Source organism: Rousettus aegyptiacus, unplaced genomic scaffold (genome assembly GCF_014176215.1).
Source record: "Rousettus aegyptiacus isolate mRouAeg1 unplaced genomic scaffold, mRouAeg1.p scaffold_m13_p_1, whole genome shotgun sequence".
Lineage (NCBI taxonomy): Eukaryota > Metazoa > Chordata > Mammalia > Chiroptera > Pteropodidae > Rousettus > Rousettus aegyptiacus.
The window spans coordinates 175,293,066-175,312,111 of NW_023416284.1; the positions used below are offsets into that span (position 1 = coordinate 175,293,066).

General features: G+C 40.1%; 1 protein-coding gene across 8 annotated transcripts in view; it reads left to right on the forward strand.

Annotated features, from left to right (window-relative positions):
- Window positions 1–19,046, forward strand: part of ESR1 (estrogen receptor 1) — a 304,656-nt gene that overhangs the window by 270,861 nt on the left and 14,749 nt on the right. For all 8 annotated transcript variants that reach the window (XM_036222773.1, XM_036222778.1, XM_036222784.1 and 5 more), the window contains one exon: window positions 3,375–3,508. In XM_036222773.1, the coding sequence (XP_036078666.1) occupies window positions 3,375–3,508 (134 nt within the window). The remainder of the gene's footprint in view (window positions 1–3,374; window positions 3,509–19,046) is intronic.

Sequence of the window (19,046 nt, forward strand, 5' to 3'; positions counted from 1 at the left end):
AAGCACTACCGTTTGCATGAAAGTAAGCCCCAGGGTCTTCCTGTCATAATGTCATAATGATTTAGACTCCGCCTCCTCTAAAGGAAACACACACACACACACACACACACACACACACACACACACGGGGAGAACAGAATCCAGAGTTGGTGGGATGTGCCATCCCATCCCTGAGGGCTCAGTGGGTGGCATCCAGTACCCGCTGAAGAGCAAGCATTGCACTGTCGACAGGTAATGATTGCTGGTGAGGAATAACAGTGTATCCAGCGAGAAGAGGCTGAGAAGAACACACTCTTACTGGAAGAGTGAAGAGCAAGCTTCTCGTGAGAAAACGTAGGAGACAATTGAAAAGGGACCAGAAGCACGGAGAACTGTTAAGACTCCACTTTCTCCGTTTCTGAACCGAACTTTCGCTCGCAGCGGGTGGACGCAGGCTCCCTCCCACACTGTGCTCTCGTCCCCGTCCCCTGCCGCTGTGCAGTCTGTTAAGTAAACAGAGACTTTACACCGAGAAAGGAACATTTCTCTATTTTGGCTATGAGTTGTTATTTTTAAAGCTTTCTCCTCCAAACATTTCCCCCTATCGTTGTTTATTTTTTCATGAGAAAGAAAATGTGCTACTTAAAAAAAAAAAAAAAATTCAACTCTGAGACAAGAAAAACTCACTTCTAGTATGTAATTCTGATTAAGGCCGACTCACCCTTCTGTGTGACGCCGTCTGTTCCCTCTCTTCAGCAAGGTAGCTTTGAACGTTTCCCTCTGCCTATGTAGAGCTTTCATGCTTTCCACAGTCGAAGAAAAATAGACCATGGCATTTGTCTCCTGGATGTTTCAGGTCCATACGCCAATCTCCCATGACAGCTATAGATCTATCTATTTATTAATGTATCTATAGCTAGTAGGTAAATATGGCACTGTGTCCCACACAACATTCTAAGCCCCTTATATAAAACCTCACTTACCTTTATCTGAGAATATTATGACAATTGCTTCAATATTGACGTGAGTTAAATCTGGGGATACTGACGATACTTATGAGACATTCTTTCGACACCTTTTTTGGGGGAACGTATCTTATGTTGCACCTCTCTTCTTTCTTGTCTGCCTTGCCTCTGTTATGAATCTCTTTATTAACAAGACCCATGACTTTCTTCTCTTTACCCTAATGTCTAGTACAAAGTCTGGTGTATTATGGGTCCTCAATAAATCTTTTTGAATGAACTAAAGTGAAGCAAGAATGGGAAACAAAGAAAACTTTATTGTTGAAATTCTTTCTTCTGGCATAGGCGGTGTTGGTTGACGAGTCCTAAGTCTCCCGTTTGGAAAATAGGAAAATAATACTAACCTTAGAGAACAGTTGTAAGGAGTAAATAAATTTATCAAAAGTACCTCGCATTTTTCAAGTCAGTGTGTGAAAGATGGTTTATCCCATCAAAGTGTTAAGAAAACGGACTGGCAGCCTGGGCAAAATACTAAGCTGAATCCTTGTTCACATCTTACATCAAAGGAAACCCCAAATGATATTTGCACAACTCTGTGAATATACAAAAGCTCATCGAACTGTGTACTTTAAATGAGCAAATTATATTATGCGCAATTATATCTCAATAAAGTCATTGTAAAAAGTAAATCCCTGAAGAGCAAAGCTTTAAATATAAAACCACAGAACTATACTGAAAGGAAACATAAGATTGTTTTTTATACATTATTGGAATGAGCAAGATATGTTGTTATTCTAAAGCCATAAATGAAAAGTTTGATAAATTTGATTATGTAATAATTAAATGTTTTGCAAAGAAAAATACCAGAAGCAAAAGCAAAAGAAAAACATAATGACCCATTAGAAAAATACTGAAAGCGTGCAGGATAAAAGGCTAATTACTTTAATATATAAAAAGCTCAATATAGACTAATACCCAACAGAAAAATATGGGCAAAGGACCAGAGTTAGTCTCTCAGAGAAAGAGCTTATAACAATATATTCTTCTATCAAAAGCCCGTAGGTACAAGTTCTTTGGTAACAATAATTGAACTGTTTGTCAAAATTAAAAATATGAGTCCTCTGATAGAGTGATTCTACTTCTAAGAATTTGTTCTGTAGCTATCTATACATGTGCCTAAACACATAAATGTAAGGATAATCACTGCATGAGATATTTGTAACACCAAAATACTTGAAATCAAACTAAATGTCAATCAACAAAAATGTGCTTAAAGAAATTACAACATTCAGTTTAGTGAAAAACTATGCAGTTGTTAAAAACAGTTGATGAAGAACTCCAAGCTATAATAATTAAAAATGAAACAAAACAGTGTCTAGATAATGCGTTTAGCGTTCATGTTTTAAATTTGTATATATTTCACAAATACATGTTTGCATATGCCCACGATATTTTAACTTCTTCCTCTCCACCTCGAACATGTCATGCCCCAAATTCAGCTCGTGTACAAAAACGAAGCGTAAGTTCCTCTCACGTGCAGCGTCTCACTTAATTTCTGCAACGACTCTATGCAAAAGATATTGATACAGTTCTTTCTTTTAAAAAAATATTACATGTTATGAATTACCTGTCAGGTTATAGATGTTAAATCCTTGACGCCAAGGTTCTGTTGTACAGGGAAGAAGCCTAAATGTCTCCTAATGATGTAGGCGCCCTGTATCACCGGACCCTTTGCGTCTTTGCTATGTTAACCTACCTCCTTCTGGCACACCGCTCCGCATTCTGCCATGCCGCTCTCCCTCTCCATATTTACAGCCCCCTTTCAATGATGCTTCCACACCTACGTTTTCTTAAAGTGTCAACTCAAACGCCACCTCCTGAGTGAACCTTACCTGCCATCCTCGGCAGCGGCAGTGGTTCCAACCCAACTAGAGCCTATGGTCTTTGGAGTTTCTCTTCTACTCCAAAGGCACTTGATATAAGCCTCTTAGACTTGGTTATATTAGTTCAAGGCCGTGAGCATACTGAGAGTAGGAGCCCAGTTTTCATTCCCTTAAATGCTACAATATCTAGAGTATAGTCACAGATCAGTAAAGATTCATTAGAAAAAAAAATCATTTACCTGATTCTTACTCATTTTGGATTATCCATAGGTCGAAGAACTCTATATTTAACGTGACGGATTTGGGGACTGAACACTATATCTCTTCTAAGAATTTGAACTGAAATGTTTTATTAATGGAAAATCAGTTTTTGTCTTGCCTTTTAGAATTCTAATGAATGTTCATACTCCGTACAGAGAATGGGGTATGGTTTTTTGTTATAGATTTGGAGCCAGTAGATTTTTATAAATGTGAACTTTAGCATGTCTTCTGGAAGCTTCTCTGTCCTTTACTAGTTTTTTTTTTTTTTCTTTTCTCTGTGTTTTTATAGGAACCAGGGGAAATGTGTGGAGGGCATGGTGGAGATCTTTGACATGTTACTAGCTACGTCATCTCGGTTCCGTATGATTAATCTCCAGGGAGAGGAGTTTGTGTGCCTCAAATCCATCATTTTACTTAATTCTGGTGAGTGGATAACATGGGAGAATTTAATGCTGGGTTATGTGCAGAAAAGTTTATTTTCATTTTCAGCAGGATACAAGCTACCTACGGCAAAGGCATAGTCATAAACTAAAAGAAACAACTGACAGACATTTAATATACCCGATTGTCATTGAAGACTGTGGAGGTGGAACCGCACTGGTCAAGTGTCATGAGTGAAAAACTAAAATTAGACATTGAGTCAAATGGCCTTTTTGTTGAAATATTCGCATCCTTTCAGATATTGTCGATGTTTTTCTTAAACTGGTAGTGTATATAGACATTACATCTATTGATAGTTAGCAAGTTGACGAGGTGTCTTGTTAAGAAATTGTGACCAATTCTGATCTCTAGATCATAAGAAAAGAGGTTTATTTGAGACAGATCATGTTTTTGGTCAAAACTGATTAGCTGAAAAGTATAATTGGCTCAGAGATACAAAATCCTGGTCCTAAAACTGAGGAAGACGGAACATGGTAAACTGGTTCAGCTGAAAGAACAGTCTTCGTTTGGCCTATGGTGTCTAATTCAACTGTCCCCTCCTATTTATTTACTCGAGAGAGCTCAGCTGAGAGTGGCATCTTTTTTTTTTTTTTTTTTTTTTTGAGGTTGGCTGTTGTATAGGGTCACTTCAGGTCACCCAGATGGAAACTATGGCTCAGCCTGAATTGGCGCCCTGACTCCTCCCTGCCCCCTCTAAGCACTAAATCGCGTCTGTGGGGCCTGAAGCTCAACAACTGAGTGTCAGCTGCTCAGGAGGCGCCCCGAACTTTTTATGCCCATCCTGGCCCTAATTCATGCCTCGGACCTCATTCTCACACAGAAATTGTAGCTGTTTCGAAGACCTATGCCTGATTTAGATGTAGCTTCTTACATTATTAGGTATGGTCTCAAATCCCCAGCAGGGGAACAGCAGTTTGTGTTGGTCACATGCGTAGGGAAGAGGCGCGCTTCCTCCTCTTTTCAGACGTTTCGTCTTGTTCCTGATGAATGCCAGTCCCTTCCCACCTCCCCTAACGATTTTCCACTTCTCTTCCCCACCATTGTAACCTATATCACTTAGTGGTCATCGTAGTAATCATTCTCACTTATCAACAGATAAATGGAAATCTGTACTATTACACTAGACAAGGACTGAATTACGGAATGAAGTTACACGAAAAATAATGTAATCTACACCGAGGAAGTGATTACGACTCCATTCAAGTTTCTGCTTCTACTCACACGCATTGTGCTTTTCATTTTGATCATTTGTCCTGTACATTGAAGGGTCTGGACCCCTCAATGGCTCTTTATGGGATGAGAGTTCTGGGAGCAGTGCCACTCGGCTGCACAGTGCCAGGTCCCGAACCTGCTCCTTCTTCAGTGGAGGGCTGGCACACGCTGATGGTTTTCATGTGGGCAATCTGTTAACTTCAGGGGAAGCGCTGTCAAGTGCTGGATCTTTTTCCCTCACTTTTACCGGGAAATAATACCCAAGGCAGCAAATGAAATTAGCCGGAGTTGTATAATCAACGCAAGTCGATGCTCGGATCTTGGTAACCAAACATCGTTTCTTTAGATTTCTACAGCCCGTTTTTGAATTATTGTTTTATGACTCTTTTTTAAAAATATATATGTATATTATTTTTTAAAAAAAGGCCATACTTTCGCCATCAAAATATTAGATTCACAGACCTAGGTTTTTGTTGTTGTTGTTGTTGTTTTTAATCCTAAAAACCTTTCAGCTCTCGCAAAAAGGTCTTTTAGTAAAGACTGGCAGCAGATTCTCAAAAACAGCATTCCCCACTGCAGGATGTGGACCTCCGTCTGACTCCTCCTCGCAGTAGCTTAACTTTCCTGCTCTGTCCTTGCTCTTCCTTCTCTGTCTCAGGATCTGCTGAGAGCCTCCTTGCACTTGAAGGGTTAGGGCGCTATTTTTGAAATACGAGGCACCATATGCTGACAGAATTCAGAGTCGTCTTTTTCGTGAGATAGCGGTGTGGCAGCTTGTCTTTCTGTCAAGGATGGTGCTGCAGCCCGAGAGCAGTAACAAAACAAAACAGAAGCTGTCGCTCAGCCTGTGAAAAGCGGAATGATTTTTTTCGCTCCCAGAGCGAGCTGTGTTTGGCTGAAGCAGATCTGCTGCTCGGCACAGCTCCCCGTGTCTCATATGGGTCCCGAAAAACAGACTCAAAGGGGACAGCAGAATGGTATGGTCCTAGTCTTTTTCAGGGAGGAAAAAAAAAAGCCATCAGACCTGCGAGGGTTACCGTTATCATCGCTCATGAGACAAATTACAAAGTGGCTCTAATTCCAGGAGTCTCTGACAGAAGCTAAACTGGAAATAGTTCAGGAAACCTGAGCTGGAAGATGCTTTTCTGATCCCTGAGAAACAAGATCTCAGTGAATGGAAGAACCTTGGGTGTTATGTAGAGGCCTGTCACCAAAGTCTGAGAAGGGTGTGTTTACACTGGCCTTAACTTTGGGGCAGAGGCACAAGGGGAGTGTAAAGGTCGTCGTGAAGACCTGCTAGGAATGTATTTCTGGAAGTCTTGAGAGGGTCTCCCAAATGCTGTTTGGGAGTGGGAGATATTCGTCATGATTTCCGCCTCATTTAGAATAGTTTATTACTTTCCTTGCAAAAGGCTAGAATCATCCATAAGACAAGCTCTCTGTTTGTTTTTCCACTCCCCACCAAAGGAGAGAGGCGTTCCTGGTTAATCCAAAAATGCCTTAGCAAAAGTCAATGCCAGCTTCAAGGCATTCTGAGAACTAGCTGGACAGAGCTCAACAGCAGGGCAAACGCGAACAGAGCAGATGAGCTCACTGCAAAAGGCTGTGAGGAGCAGCAGTGGGAGAGAAGAACAGAGCTACGGGAAGGAGGTGCTGTGCCTGTTCACAGCATTCCTGCTGCCCAGCGCGACTTTGATTCTTCTTTACAAACCCAATAAAATTCTCTCTTCCAGGCTCCTCTCTGATCTCATCTCATTCAGGAAATCTTGCTACCACCCAAGTCCATAATGAGCTTTCCTTCTCTAGGCTATTTTAATTCTTAAAGCCAGTACCGTATAATCCAGCATTTGGTCAGTTGGTTGCCTGATCTCATGCATTCGTTCAATAATTTCATTCATTTGTCCAATAATCCGTCACGATTGAATTCCTACTACAAACTTTATGCCAAATGTACAAAAATGAATGATGCAGGTTTTTTTTTTTTTTTGGTTTTGTTTTTATTAAAGTTTTGAGTTTAACCTGGATTGAATCTTTATGCGTGCATGTCCCAATTTCCCTATAAACCGTTAATACTTCCTTTTTTGTCTTCCTCACAGCCTTTTGTCTGTGAACTGTCAATAACTTTTACACCATTCGGTCATTTAATAGATGCTTATTTGTTGCGTATGACCAGGAGGACCTGGAAAGTCCTCATGTTCCCAAAACACATTGTCCTTTTCAGTGTATTGTGGATCTAGATAATATCAAACTATGAAATAGAAAAAAAAAAAACTATGCCTGTTTCCTTGGGTTACCATGAGCTAAAAGGGAAATCATGTTTAAAGTGTCTAATGCCATTCTCGGAGCATAGGCCCTCCATCAGTGACAGCTGTCATCGTCATCACTCATGTCTGGCTTACGCAGAGTCGGTTCATGCCTTTTTTTTTTTCAATATAATTAAGTACTTTTAGTTTAGAGGCCTCCCTCTAGGCTTACAAATATGTGGGGACTCCAGGGCAATAAAAAAAAAAGTAGAGATCGTGACTGTTCCCCCTGAGACTTTGTCATTGTGCATTGATTTATATTGAGAGAAATTTAGAGCAAGATTTATCTCATGAATAATAATTGCCTGTCGTTTGAACCTTAATATTGGCCGACCTCAGTGAAAACTGCTGTGAGCCTTTGACAATCCCGTGTGCTCATCCACCACTTCGCTGCTTCTTCTCATCACCGTCCCCCCATACGTGACCCTCAAAACTGCCTCAGAATCCACTGCCATTTAGAACACTCCCCTTTGGGCGAGTGTTTTCCAAGACTCAGAAAAATTCACAAGTCAAAGCTTAATATGAATAAATCTACAATCTCTCATAAATCTGCAGTTTGGCCTACAAATTTAATTTTAATACCTATTTCTGCTCCTTTTCTGAACCCCTTCCTGACCACAATTCTTCATGTTCCCGAGTAATTCCAAGGAGCCTTACACACTTGGCTCCCTGGAGAGCCTGCCAGCCCCCTGACTCAGCATCTCTGTTTTCTGTTTAACAATGGATCCTCTTTCCTCTCTTGACTCACAAAGTAAGTACCTCCAATCACCCCTCCTTCACCCTGCATTCCCTTGAGCAGATCCACTCCTTGCTCCTGAAACATCTCATGTTGTAGAAATGCCATACCCTTGATTTCCTGTTCATCCCAAGCTGATTTGCAGACAGCGCTCTTTCAATGAATGGAATAATAACGAGCTCAAAAAAAAAAAAAAAAAAAACCTCAGAAGTTAAAATATTGGAGGAAAACAGGATCCCAGAAAGAACTATGGCGACAGTTCTAACATGTGTACCTGGTGTTTACTCAGAGGGAAAAGGACACGGAATGGCGAACAGAAGCATACACATTAAACATAAACATAAAAACAGCAGCTGTTGTCTGTCCTCTCGTTCTGCGATGTTTATATGGCGTATCTTGCTGACTTGCTGACTTGACGAAACGTGTAATGCTGAGGCTGATGACATCCACTTAATATGTATTCCTCAGAGGCCGCACTCTGGTCAGAGAAGCATTTATTTCATGATTAATTATAACAACCTCTCATCACAAAGACTATTTCCTCTTTCCAGAGCTGAATGAATTCTTTGCGCTTTCTTTCTGTTAGTTATTGGACGATTTCTTATAGCATTTGTATTTTAAAGTTTAGAAATAAGACGATGCTTCAAAGTCCCTATATTTAGATAAAAGAACATTGTAAAAATCCACATATTTAGATAAAAGAACATTATTAAAACATATTGACCTTGAACGTTGAGGATTATTACTTTTCAGCAGGCAGAGGTTTCTGATAGGCACAGGCCTTGGAAATCACAAATAGGCACTTTGTCAGGTGTGCCCACTGCTGTCGCAGTGAAGATTTAATTATATTAGCTCTTGAGCTCTTTATGATGCCAAGCTTCCTCTCTAGGGAGCCTCCTTATTATAATTATTTTGAGATAAATGGCATTTCATGGTTATTAAGTGGTTCATCATCTTCTACGCTGTGGTTGGCTGGATTCTGTAGGCAGTCACTTATCTCTAGGAGCTTTTCCCTGCTATCGGCTTCTGGTGTGACCAGAAACAAGCCTCATGGGATCTGTTAATTTCCTGAAAATTTGATGTGGCATGGACTTTGTCATCAGAGAGGCCTGGCATTCAAAAGAGGCACCTCTGCCATTGAGTTAGTGGGAGACAGCCTCTGATAAGCTACTTCTCAGAGCCTCGTGTAAAATGGAAATAATGATAGCAAACTCATAGAATTGTTACGACTGTTGAAAGAATGACCATATAGTATCTGGCACATGATAGATGCACACAACGGTTAGTTTCCTTTCTCCCCGTTCTCCAAATACAAACCCCTGGCTTTCATCTCCATAAAAGAATTCCTATGATCTTCTTAGCAAATAATAAATTTCTGCCTGGAAATTCTGAGATGAGACTTCACGCCTCCCATTTGGGGTTAAAAACAAACAAACAAACAAATGCATTTTCATAACAAGGATGTCCTTCTTGTGAATGTACTAGTCTCGGGCCCCAGATGGGGGTTAGGGGCATTCTGCGTTGTGTTACAGAAGTCTTTTGGAGCTTCTCAGGAACCGGGGAAATCGACCCAGTGCCTGTAGGCTGAGAAAGACCTGAGCAGTCCTAATGTGAATTCTTCAGAGGGTCAAAGGCAGCAGCTGCTGGGAAAGTAGAAATTCTTGCAACATTCTGGATCTTAGGAGCAGTTTTCCATTCCTGCTGAGAACCGCAGGGCGAGAAGTGTTTGTTTATCATTTTGTCCTCTCAAGAGCACCTACGAAGGGGAACTCATCTCCGAGGTCCTTGATTCAACAACCATGTTGGCCTGCCTTCTCTAGGGTCTAGAAATTATGTAAATAGGTATTAAGTTTGAATGATATTCAGATCCATTAAAAAAAAGGAAAAATATGCCACAGGCTCCCCTAGGCTGACTTAAAATGTTCTTTGTATAATAATACATTTACATGTATTATGATGCTGCTTGAATAAAAGGACAATCAAGTATAAACTCCATGTTTATAGCTCTTATAGAAACATAAAACCAAAACAAATTCACCAATTAAATACAAAGTCAAAAGCAACCTGATGACAGTGTTTTGGCAGAAACTGAGCTGCTGTTTGCACCATGCCCGGGGCGCACCGTTAGTGGCTGGTTTACCAGGCGCTCTCGAGATAACTTGGTTCCCCCACCACTTGCCAGGCTCCAGAACAATCGCAAAACCTTTATTTGCACAGCACGCTGTGATGTCACTGGCTTTGGCAAGAGCACATCATTTATGTATTTTGTTTACTCCTGTGCTGTATTTACTCATCTGAAATAGTTACACTAGAACTATTAAATTTGAAGGCAAGCTCAACAACAACAACAAAAATACAATCCAATTGAAAAATGGGCAGAGGACCTGAACAGACACATTTCTCCCAAGAAGACATACAAATGGCCTACGAGCATATAAAAAGGTGCTCAATTTCACTAGCTAGTAGGGAAATGCAAATCAAAAGCACAATGAGATACCACCTCACACCTGTTGGAATGGCTGTTATCAACAAGACAAATTGTGAGAAGTGTTGGAGAAGCTGTGGAGAAAAAGGAACCCTCATACACTGCTGGTAGGACTGCAAATTGGTACAGCCACTATGGAAAACAGTATGGAGGTTTCTCAAAAAAACTAAGAATAGAATTACCATATGACCCAGCAATCCTTCTTCTGGGCATTTACCCCCAAAACTTGAAAACATTTATTCACAAGGATATGTAAACCCTGACATTCACAGCAGCATTATTCACGGTGGCCAAGACATGGAAATTACAGGAGTGTCCTTCAATAGGTAATTGAATAAAACAGATGTGGTACATATATACAATGGAATATTCCTCAGCTATAAGAAGAGATAAAGTACTGCCATTTGCGACGTGGGTGGATCTTGAGATTGTCATACTAAGTGAAATAAGTCAGACAGAAAAAGTTGAGAACCATATGATTTCACTTATATGTGGACTATAAAACTGAGAGCAACAAACGAGCATGACAAATGAACAGAGACTCATGGACACAGACAGCAGACCAGTGGTTACCAGAGGGCAGGTGGAGAGAGAGCAGACAGGGAAGAAAGGAGCCACATATATGGGGACAGAAGGAAACTTAACTTTGGGTGGTGAACACACAATGCAGTATACATATGACGTATTATTGAATTATACACTTGAAACCTGTGTGATTTTATTAACCAATAGCCGCCCAATAATTTTAATAAAGAATATCATAAACAGGAAAAAAATTTGAAGGCAATCATAAGCATGGGTGGGACATGTTCATTAGGAAACTATCAAAGGTTTTACGAATATCTAGATGAGTGTGTCTCAGCACTCCACACATTTCAGTCATCTGGGGGTCTTAGAAAAAATCCCCACGTGGAGACCCGCCTCCAGAGATTCTGATGTAATATGCCAAAGCAGGGCCCGAACATTGGTATCTGTTTAAAGCTTCCACTGAGGCTCAACTCTCACCAGGATTGCAAACCACTGATTTAACTGATGCGGAACACCCTGATATTAATGCCTTAATGATATTTTTAGAATATCATTAGGATGAAAACACAAAGATGTTAAATTCTAAAAGACAATTTAAGGGCCTTTGCAAATCCGTCTTCAAATCTTAGGAGTATGCAGAATCTAGTTTGAAAACTATTGGAGAAGATGATGAAATTTCAACTAAATCAAATAGTTCTCTAGTATATCATAAAACTAAGCATTCTGTAAACTGCAAGGGAACATTTGCTCATGCTTAGAACTGTGCCTGGTGCTGGAGGCAAACACATCAGTAAGTAAGATTTGCTTCTGTCACATTCTGAGTTGGGCAGGGGCCACAGTCCGTGAACTAATTGCTTCAATATCATGAGATAAAGTCTGTGATAAAGGCAAGCACCAAGCGCTGCAGAGACGCTACAACAGGGTCCTTATATGAGGACGGCTTCAGCTGAGTCTCGAGGATGAGTAGGACTTAGCTGGAGTGAGAAGACAGGCAAGGCGGAAGGTTCTGGCTTCACCGTTAAGCTAATAGCGAGAGTCTCGTTGAGTCGCTGGACCTCTCTTAACTGGTTTCCTCACGTAGAAATGATTATGTAAACTGGATAGGTTTGTTATGACATAATGAGATAGCTTAAAAAAAGCTAATATCGTTATTTTATTACTATTATGACCTTTTTTTTTTTTTTTAAGGGAAAATACTTATATCCAACAAGGTTTTCATGTCAGGGTCTCCCTGTTCTAACCAAAACACTAGAACTACACTCAGGCCCTATACTTGAAGGGCCTTAGATGCACCCTCTGCCCTCATGACTGGTATACGGAACTATAGTCTGAAAGTGTGCTGACTTTTGAACCAAAGAAAACGATGGGAAAATGACAAATTCTTGCCAATTTCTTGAGCCCAGAAGTGAAATAAAGTATCGTTTTGCAATGGGTTTTTCCTTCCTCACTCATACTTATTGAACGAGTAAAAGCCATAATAGAATATGGATGCTTTCTGGAAACATTTAAGGGGAACATAGAGTGTCCTGTAACATTCTGAGTTCAAGCCAAACATCCCTGCACTCAGATCAAAGATTCACTCGTGGCCCCCTGACCACGTTCAATGGCTTCTTTTGGATTGAAGGAAAGATGGAAAACGAGCTCCCTGCTCGGACTGTCCCTCCCATGGTGTCGTTGACCATTGCATCAGCTCCAGCCTCCTTTGACTTTTTCCCAGAGGGCATAGGGTGACTTTCGTATCTTGAGATAAACCGAAGTCACCTCAGCTCTATTTTCTCAGGGCGTTTACTTTATATCTACCTGTTAGGTTTTATTTTTCTTCTGGCATATACAAAAGGCAGCAATACCCCACAAAACCAAGCCATATCCATGGCTTTAGAAGGGAGCTACTATGAGCTTAACCACCGTTTTTTGAGGATTTACTACTTTCCAGACATTGTGTTAAGTGCCGAAAGAGCAAAGTTGCCTCGAGTGGCCTTAATATGAAACGGGAGATGGTCGCACCTACATTGGGGTTTGCATTGCGTGGAGCGTATGGACTGCCCCCCGGGGCCTAGGGACTGCTCCGGTAGGTGTTTGGACCCAGTGGTTGGACCAATAGAGGTGATAGTTGTAGTGATTATGAAGGCAGTGCTTACCTGAGGGACTTCACGGTCTAAAGATAAAGACAGATGTAAAACGAGAACTATTCTTTTTAAAAAGAAAGTTGTGATTGCAAAATATAATAGGTTCAATTTACATCCATGAAGAATAAAATATGTATTTTTTTTAGGCAAGGCAACCCTTGGTTGATCTCACAGATTGCAAGGACCTTGTCAGCTTACGATCCTTTATTTTTATGTATTTATTTTTATTTTTTATGCCTACAGCACCTGGTGGTTTGCCATCCAAGTACTAACCAGGCCCGACCCTGCTTAGCTTCTGAGATCAGAAGGGATCGGGCTTGTTCAGGGTGGAATGGCCGTAGACTAAAATATGTATTATTAAGGAAATAACAACAACCCAAAGTTAACCAGCTATGTGGACGTTTCGATGTACCGTGTTGCACTACAGTACAAGGGATGCTAATTCCAAATTTAAACCTCCTTTCTGCTACTTCTGAGTTGTGTGCCTTTGAACATGTTGCTTAAGCCTTTTCTCCTCTATTTCTTGGTCCATAAAATAGAGAACATAATAGTGCCTACCTGTGAGTATGAGTTAACTCTTAAAATAATCAATGCCTACTTAAGACTGATACTCAATTGGTGTTAGGTACTAATTTTTTCTTTCCATACTATGTGTATATATATTCATATTTATATTTATGCCTTTTAATTAAGATCATACATATGTACTTTCTTTAAAAATAAGATTTTAAGTGGCTGCATAATTAGTCATGAGGACATAACATCATGTATATATCTTTTGCCCACTTTTGATGTTTACTTTGGATATGTTTTTAGAAGTGGATTCACTGGGTGAAAGGGTATAAATATCTTTAAGGCTCTTGATACATATTGCCTGCTCCAGAAAGCTTTCTTTATCAAATGACGCTTTCATGTAAATGTAACCTGATCATGTAACCTTATTATGCAAAGTGGAAGGCAGAGGTGGGAACATCCTGCTGGCAAGTCAGAGAGAGAAGACAGCTTCTTCCCACCCAGCTCTTGCCCTGAGCTGTGAAAGCTCCACACCCAGAAATTTCTACACAGGCCATATTATAAACATCATATTATAAACATCCCAAGCTCACCTCTTTTGAAGCAAGTTCTCATCTGAGAATTTTATTTTATTTTATTATATGATTAGGTGCTCGTTAAATTAATTTTAGATTTTATGACTGGTACGGACGGCATGCTGGTGAGCTGCTCTGATTCCAAGCCGTGAGGTGCACAAAGGGTCGGCATTTTATGTCTCATCTTCCGCCTTTGGTCTCGTTGCCACTAGTTTTTTAAAGGTGATATTTACAAAAAAAAAAAAAAAAAAAAAAAGCAAGATGAGAGGTTGAATGGCTGGGAGTGTCCCTACGTTTAAAAGCTCATCTAGGGAAAGACAATGTGGCTCCTCCAATGATTTCCTTTGCTCTGAGTTGTATGATTGACATCACTTTTCCTAGTTCATAATGAGCTAGGAGGAAGCAGCTTACCATGTGACTCAAGTACCACGTGACCCTAGCTAGCACCACGTGACCCTAGCAGCAGCTGGAATAGTAGTCAGCACCCAGCATGGCTGAACACGACTGTCAGGAGGGAACCAGCAGGAGCGATTTGCTTATTTCTTAAAATTTGCACTGACAATGGTAATGAATTAAATCCCTTTTTTCTTGGTATAACAAATAGTACTCTTTGAATGAGATCACATGTTTACATTTGGTGAAAGCCAAACACTCAGTGCCTTCCAGTAAAATCTTACTGTTGTGCTTTCTCTGCATTCCAGTTTACAAGTGCTCTGGGGATAACGTACTGCTAGTCTTCGTAGAGCCTGTCAGTCTCCTTTTATACTTAGACGTGTAGCCCAGGTTGTTGATGACATGTCAGAGGCCTTTCTAGCTAAGATAATTAGTCTCAAAAGGTTTAGTAACAAATTTGTTAGCTCTTTTTTCCTGCCAAAATGACAAGCTTTGAAAAGTTTCAGAAATGTGAACGGCCTTCAGAGCTGCTAGAAATATTATGAAAATAATAATAATTACTATCCCTACAGAAAACTCCTTGTTCTTCGGAATGTCTGTTCTCCAACAGCCTTTGCCTCTCCTCAGTCCAGGCATTGACAAAGCTCATGAAATAATGGGAGTGAGAGGGACTTTGATTTTGTATTTTTTAATAGCATTTTCCTTCATCAGATTAGGAGAGTCATACATGCCCAAAGTAGAGAACTTGGAAAATACTGGAAAACCATCAAAAAAAAAAAATGTCCCAAGGAATCATAGTTTCACCACACGAAAGTAATCACTGTTAATATTTTGGTGAAAGTTCTTAGTTAAAGAATCTTCTAGAAGATGCCCGTGCACGCCAGCGCTTTGCTCCACTCCATCTTGTGCCCTGTTTTGAAAAGCCGATTGCTGCTAATTCATTCCAGGAAAATTATTTGTTTTCTCAAATATCTTAGGAGGCGAGTCCATTGGCAGTCATTTCTAGTTTCTCAAAAACCTTGAAATTAGGAAATTCTTTGTGTAGCGTTGGAACCCTGGGCCAGGAGTGAGGTGTATTTGGGTTCTAGTTCTAGCTCTGCCACTTATTTACAGATGACAAGGTGACCTCAGGCAAGTCCAGCCAGCTGCCCTGCCTGAAACCCCTCCCAGCTTGACTGTCCCCTAGCCCGGGGTTCCTAAACTCTCTGAGCCTCTGTTTCCCAATGATTGAAATATTTAGAGTGGATCAACAGGGGTGTTTTGTGTTTTTTTTTTAACATTAAAAAATTTTAATTTAACTTAATTACTAACAGACTGTTTTCTAAGAGTACATAGGTTCCCATGTGTCTCTCCCTACCGCAAACGCGGCCTCCCCCACCATCGAAATCCTGCCCCAGAATGGTGCATTTGTTACAACTGATGAACATATACAAACTATTATCATCCTAAGTCCATAGCTTACATTACAGGTCACTCTGGCATTGTACTTTCTATGGGTTTTGACAAATGTATAATGACATGTATCCCTATGATAGTAACATATGGAGTTGTTTCACTGCCTTAAAAGTCCTCTGCGCTCAGCTCATGCATCCCTCCTTCACCTCTGACCCCTGAAAACCACCAATCTTTTCAATGTCTCCATAGTTTTGCCTTTTCCAGAATGTCATATAGTTGGAATCTTACGGCATATAGTTTTTCCAGACTAGCTTCTTTCACTTAGTAGTATGCATTTCAGATTTCTCCATGTCTTTTGATGACTTGATGGCTCATTTCTTTTTAATGCTGAAGGATATTCCCTTGTCCGTATATAGCACTGTTTATACATTCACCTGCTATAGGACATCTTGGTTGCTTCCAAGTTTTAGCAATTATGAATAATGGTGGTATAAACATTCATGTGAGGTTTTTGTATGGATGTAAATTTTCAACTCATTTGGTTAAATACCAACGAGATGATTGCTGGATCATATGGTAAGAGTATAGTTAGTTTTGTAAGAATCTGCCAAATTATCTTCTAAAGTGGCTGGACCATTTTTCACTCCTGCAAGCAGTAAATGAGAGTTCCTGTTTCTCTATGTCCTCAACAGCATTTGATGTTGTCAATGTTCCAGACTTTGCCATTCTAATAGGTATGTAATGGTATCTCATGGTGGTTCATTTTGCAATTTCTTAATGACATATGATGTGGAACGTCTGCTCTTGTGCTTATTTGCCATTTATATATTTATTCTTTGGGGAGGCATCTATTCAGGTCTTTTGCCCATTTTTTAATTGGGCTGTTCATTTTCTTATTGTTGACTTTAAAAAAGTTCTTTGTATAGTTTGCATAAGAGTTCTTTATCAGATATGTCTTTTTGCAAATATTTTTGTCCCAGACCATGGCTTATCCTCTCATTATCTTCAAATAACTTGTTTTCAAACCTTCTTTTGCTGAAGACTTGTGTTCCAGAAGGAGCTTCTGGGTCACCGGATTAAAGACATGGACTAGAGGGGGAGAGGCCAAGTGAGCAGGGCTCAGGCTTCTCCTTGCCCCCATTTCTCCTACTTTAATCAGAGAAGTTTGATATAAACTTTACACAGTTTATAGGTGAGAGTTTCACATGAGGTTCCCTTCCTTTTTTAAAGGGTTTGGATTCTCAAAATGGATTGAAAACCACTGAACTAGATGAACTTGAGGCCTCTTTTAATTCTATAATTCTGGAATTCCATATTTCCTCTTTGTGATATAATAAAACCTTTCTCTCCTTAAACAAAAATGAGACAAAACTGTCACAGTCATGTGACATTTTTTCAATACAGTTTTTATCCACCGTAGTGTTTAGTTGAAATGATAGAACTAGTATATCTAAAGAAGATTTGTGCAATCTATCTCCCTGAGATGGTAATTTTTGATGCTAATTACCTTTTTCAAAATAACCGGAGAGAATTATCCACCATTTCAATTTTATATTTAGGAAAAAGAGGGAAAGTATATCTGAGACTTTGTGGCTCTGGAGGTAAACACAAATCAGGATCAAGAAGGCGTGACCTTCATTATTAACAAGCAGTGCTGAAAATCACAGAAGATTTAAGCAGGGCTGTTCCATTCAGGGTGACATGAACATGTGTGTTTAGGCCAACTACATATTCTTAGATAGTGTGTCATTTTTTTCTAGATTTGACGTTAAACCAGATGAATGTTTAAAAATGATTTGTAAACATTTATATTTGTACTCACACTGTTTATTGATTTGGCAGGGGATGAAGGAATGACTTTCTTGTTATTTTATTCATATATTGCCTATTCCACAGAGGATTCGAAATGGCTTACTAAATTCTATGTGCTGCAAAAGGAGTAAACCGGTAATTGACAAAATCTATAAAAAAGAAAACAATGTGAGTAAAATAATAAACCCAAGAGTCAGATTAGCACACAGAAGTACATCCGTATGGTTTCTAGGAGTGGGCTACAGACTTGGCTCTAAATTTTCTTTGCTTGGCCAAAGTAAAGAGAAAAACACATTTTGTTATTATGTTCATAGGCTTTTAATAAAAATAAAATAAAATAAGGCAGTTGTTCAACATAAAAACTTTTCTTCAGGGAAATCTCCATAAAGGCAATTTCTCACAACCAGGACTTGATAAAGACTGAGTAACTGACAATTTAAAGTTTTTATCCACTGGTGAGAAATCAGAATGCAAATATTTTGGGTTGCCAGTTAGGGGAGGATCCATAGGTTTTGATGATCAGCTGGGCAGTGATTCAGGATGAAGGCCACCTATGAAAATTGTTAACTCTGTGTGGTATCTGATAGGATGAGCTCAAGCCTTTACTATTACACCAACAAATGTGAAGGTCAAGACCTGGGCTGAGGCACTGTAGGCAGCAGGATAGATGTATAACGTGAAGTTGGGAGTATTAAAATGCTATTTCATCTCTCGATGTTCTAGATCAGAAGTCTAATCTCCGATCTGCTTATTCTGGATCATTTTCCTCCCTAAGCATCTGGTCCAGATGTTCAGGTGTATTCTGCTCACTGCTGGCATGTAATAAATTATCCAAAAATTTAAGAGCTAAAAAGAAAAAAAAAGGTTTGGATTTGATTGGTCATGAACTGGGATGGGGAACAGAGGGAATGGCTTGTCTCTTCTCCACAATGTCTGAGGCCTCAGACAGGGAGACTCATCAATTAGGGGTAATTTGATAGTCGTGGGCTGGATTCATCTTGAGGTGTCTTTATGCACATGCTGGCAATTGATGCTGACTGTTGGCAGGGGCATCAGCTGGATCTGTCGACTGGGATGCTTATCTGTGGTTTTTCCACACAGCCTGGGCTTTGACATACCCTGGTACACTCTACCTCTCAGAAGGTGGCCAGGGCTCCAGAAGCAAGTGCCCCAGCTGACAAGGCAGAAGCTACATGGTCTCATATGACAGCCCCTTAGAAGACATGCAGCCTCATTTCTAGTGCTTTTTTTTTTTTTAAATGAGCAAATCACGGGTCCACTCAGACTCAAGGGAGGAGCGTAGGGTGCACACTGCATGGAGGAATGCCAAGATCATGTTATAAAGAAGCATGTTGGATGGGAGAGCTTACCGTGGTGATCTCAGAAAAATAGCATATGTCCCAAAGTATAAGAACTGCTTCTTGCTCTGTGTTGTTGCTCCA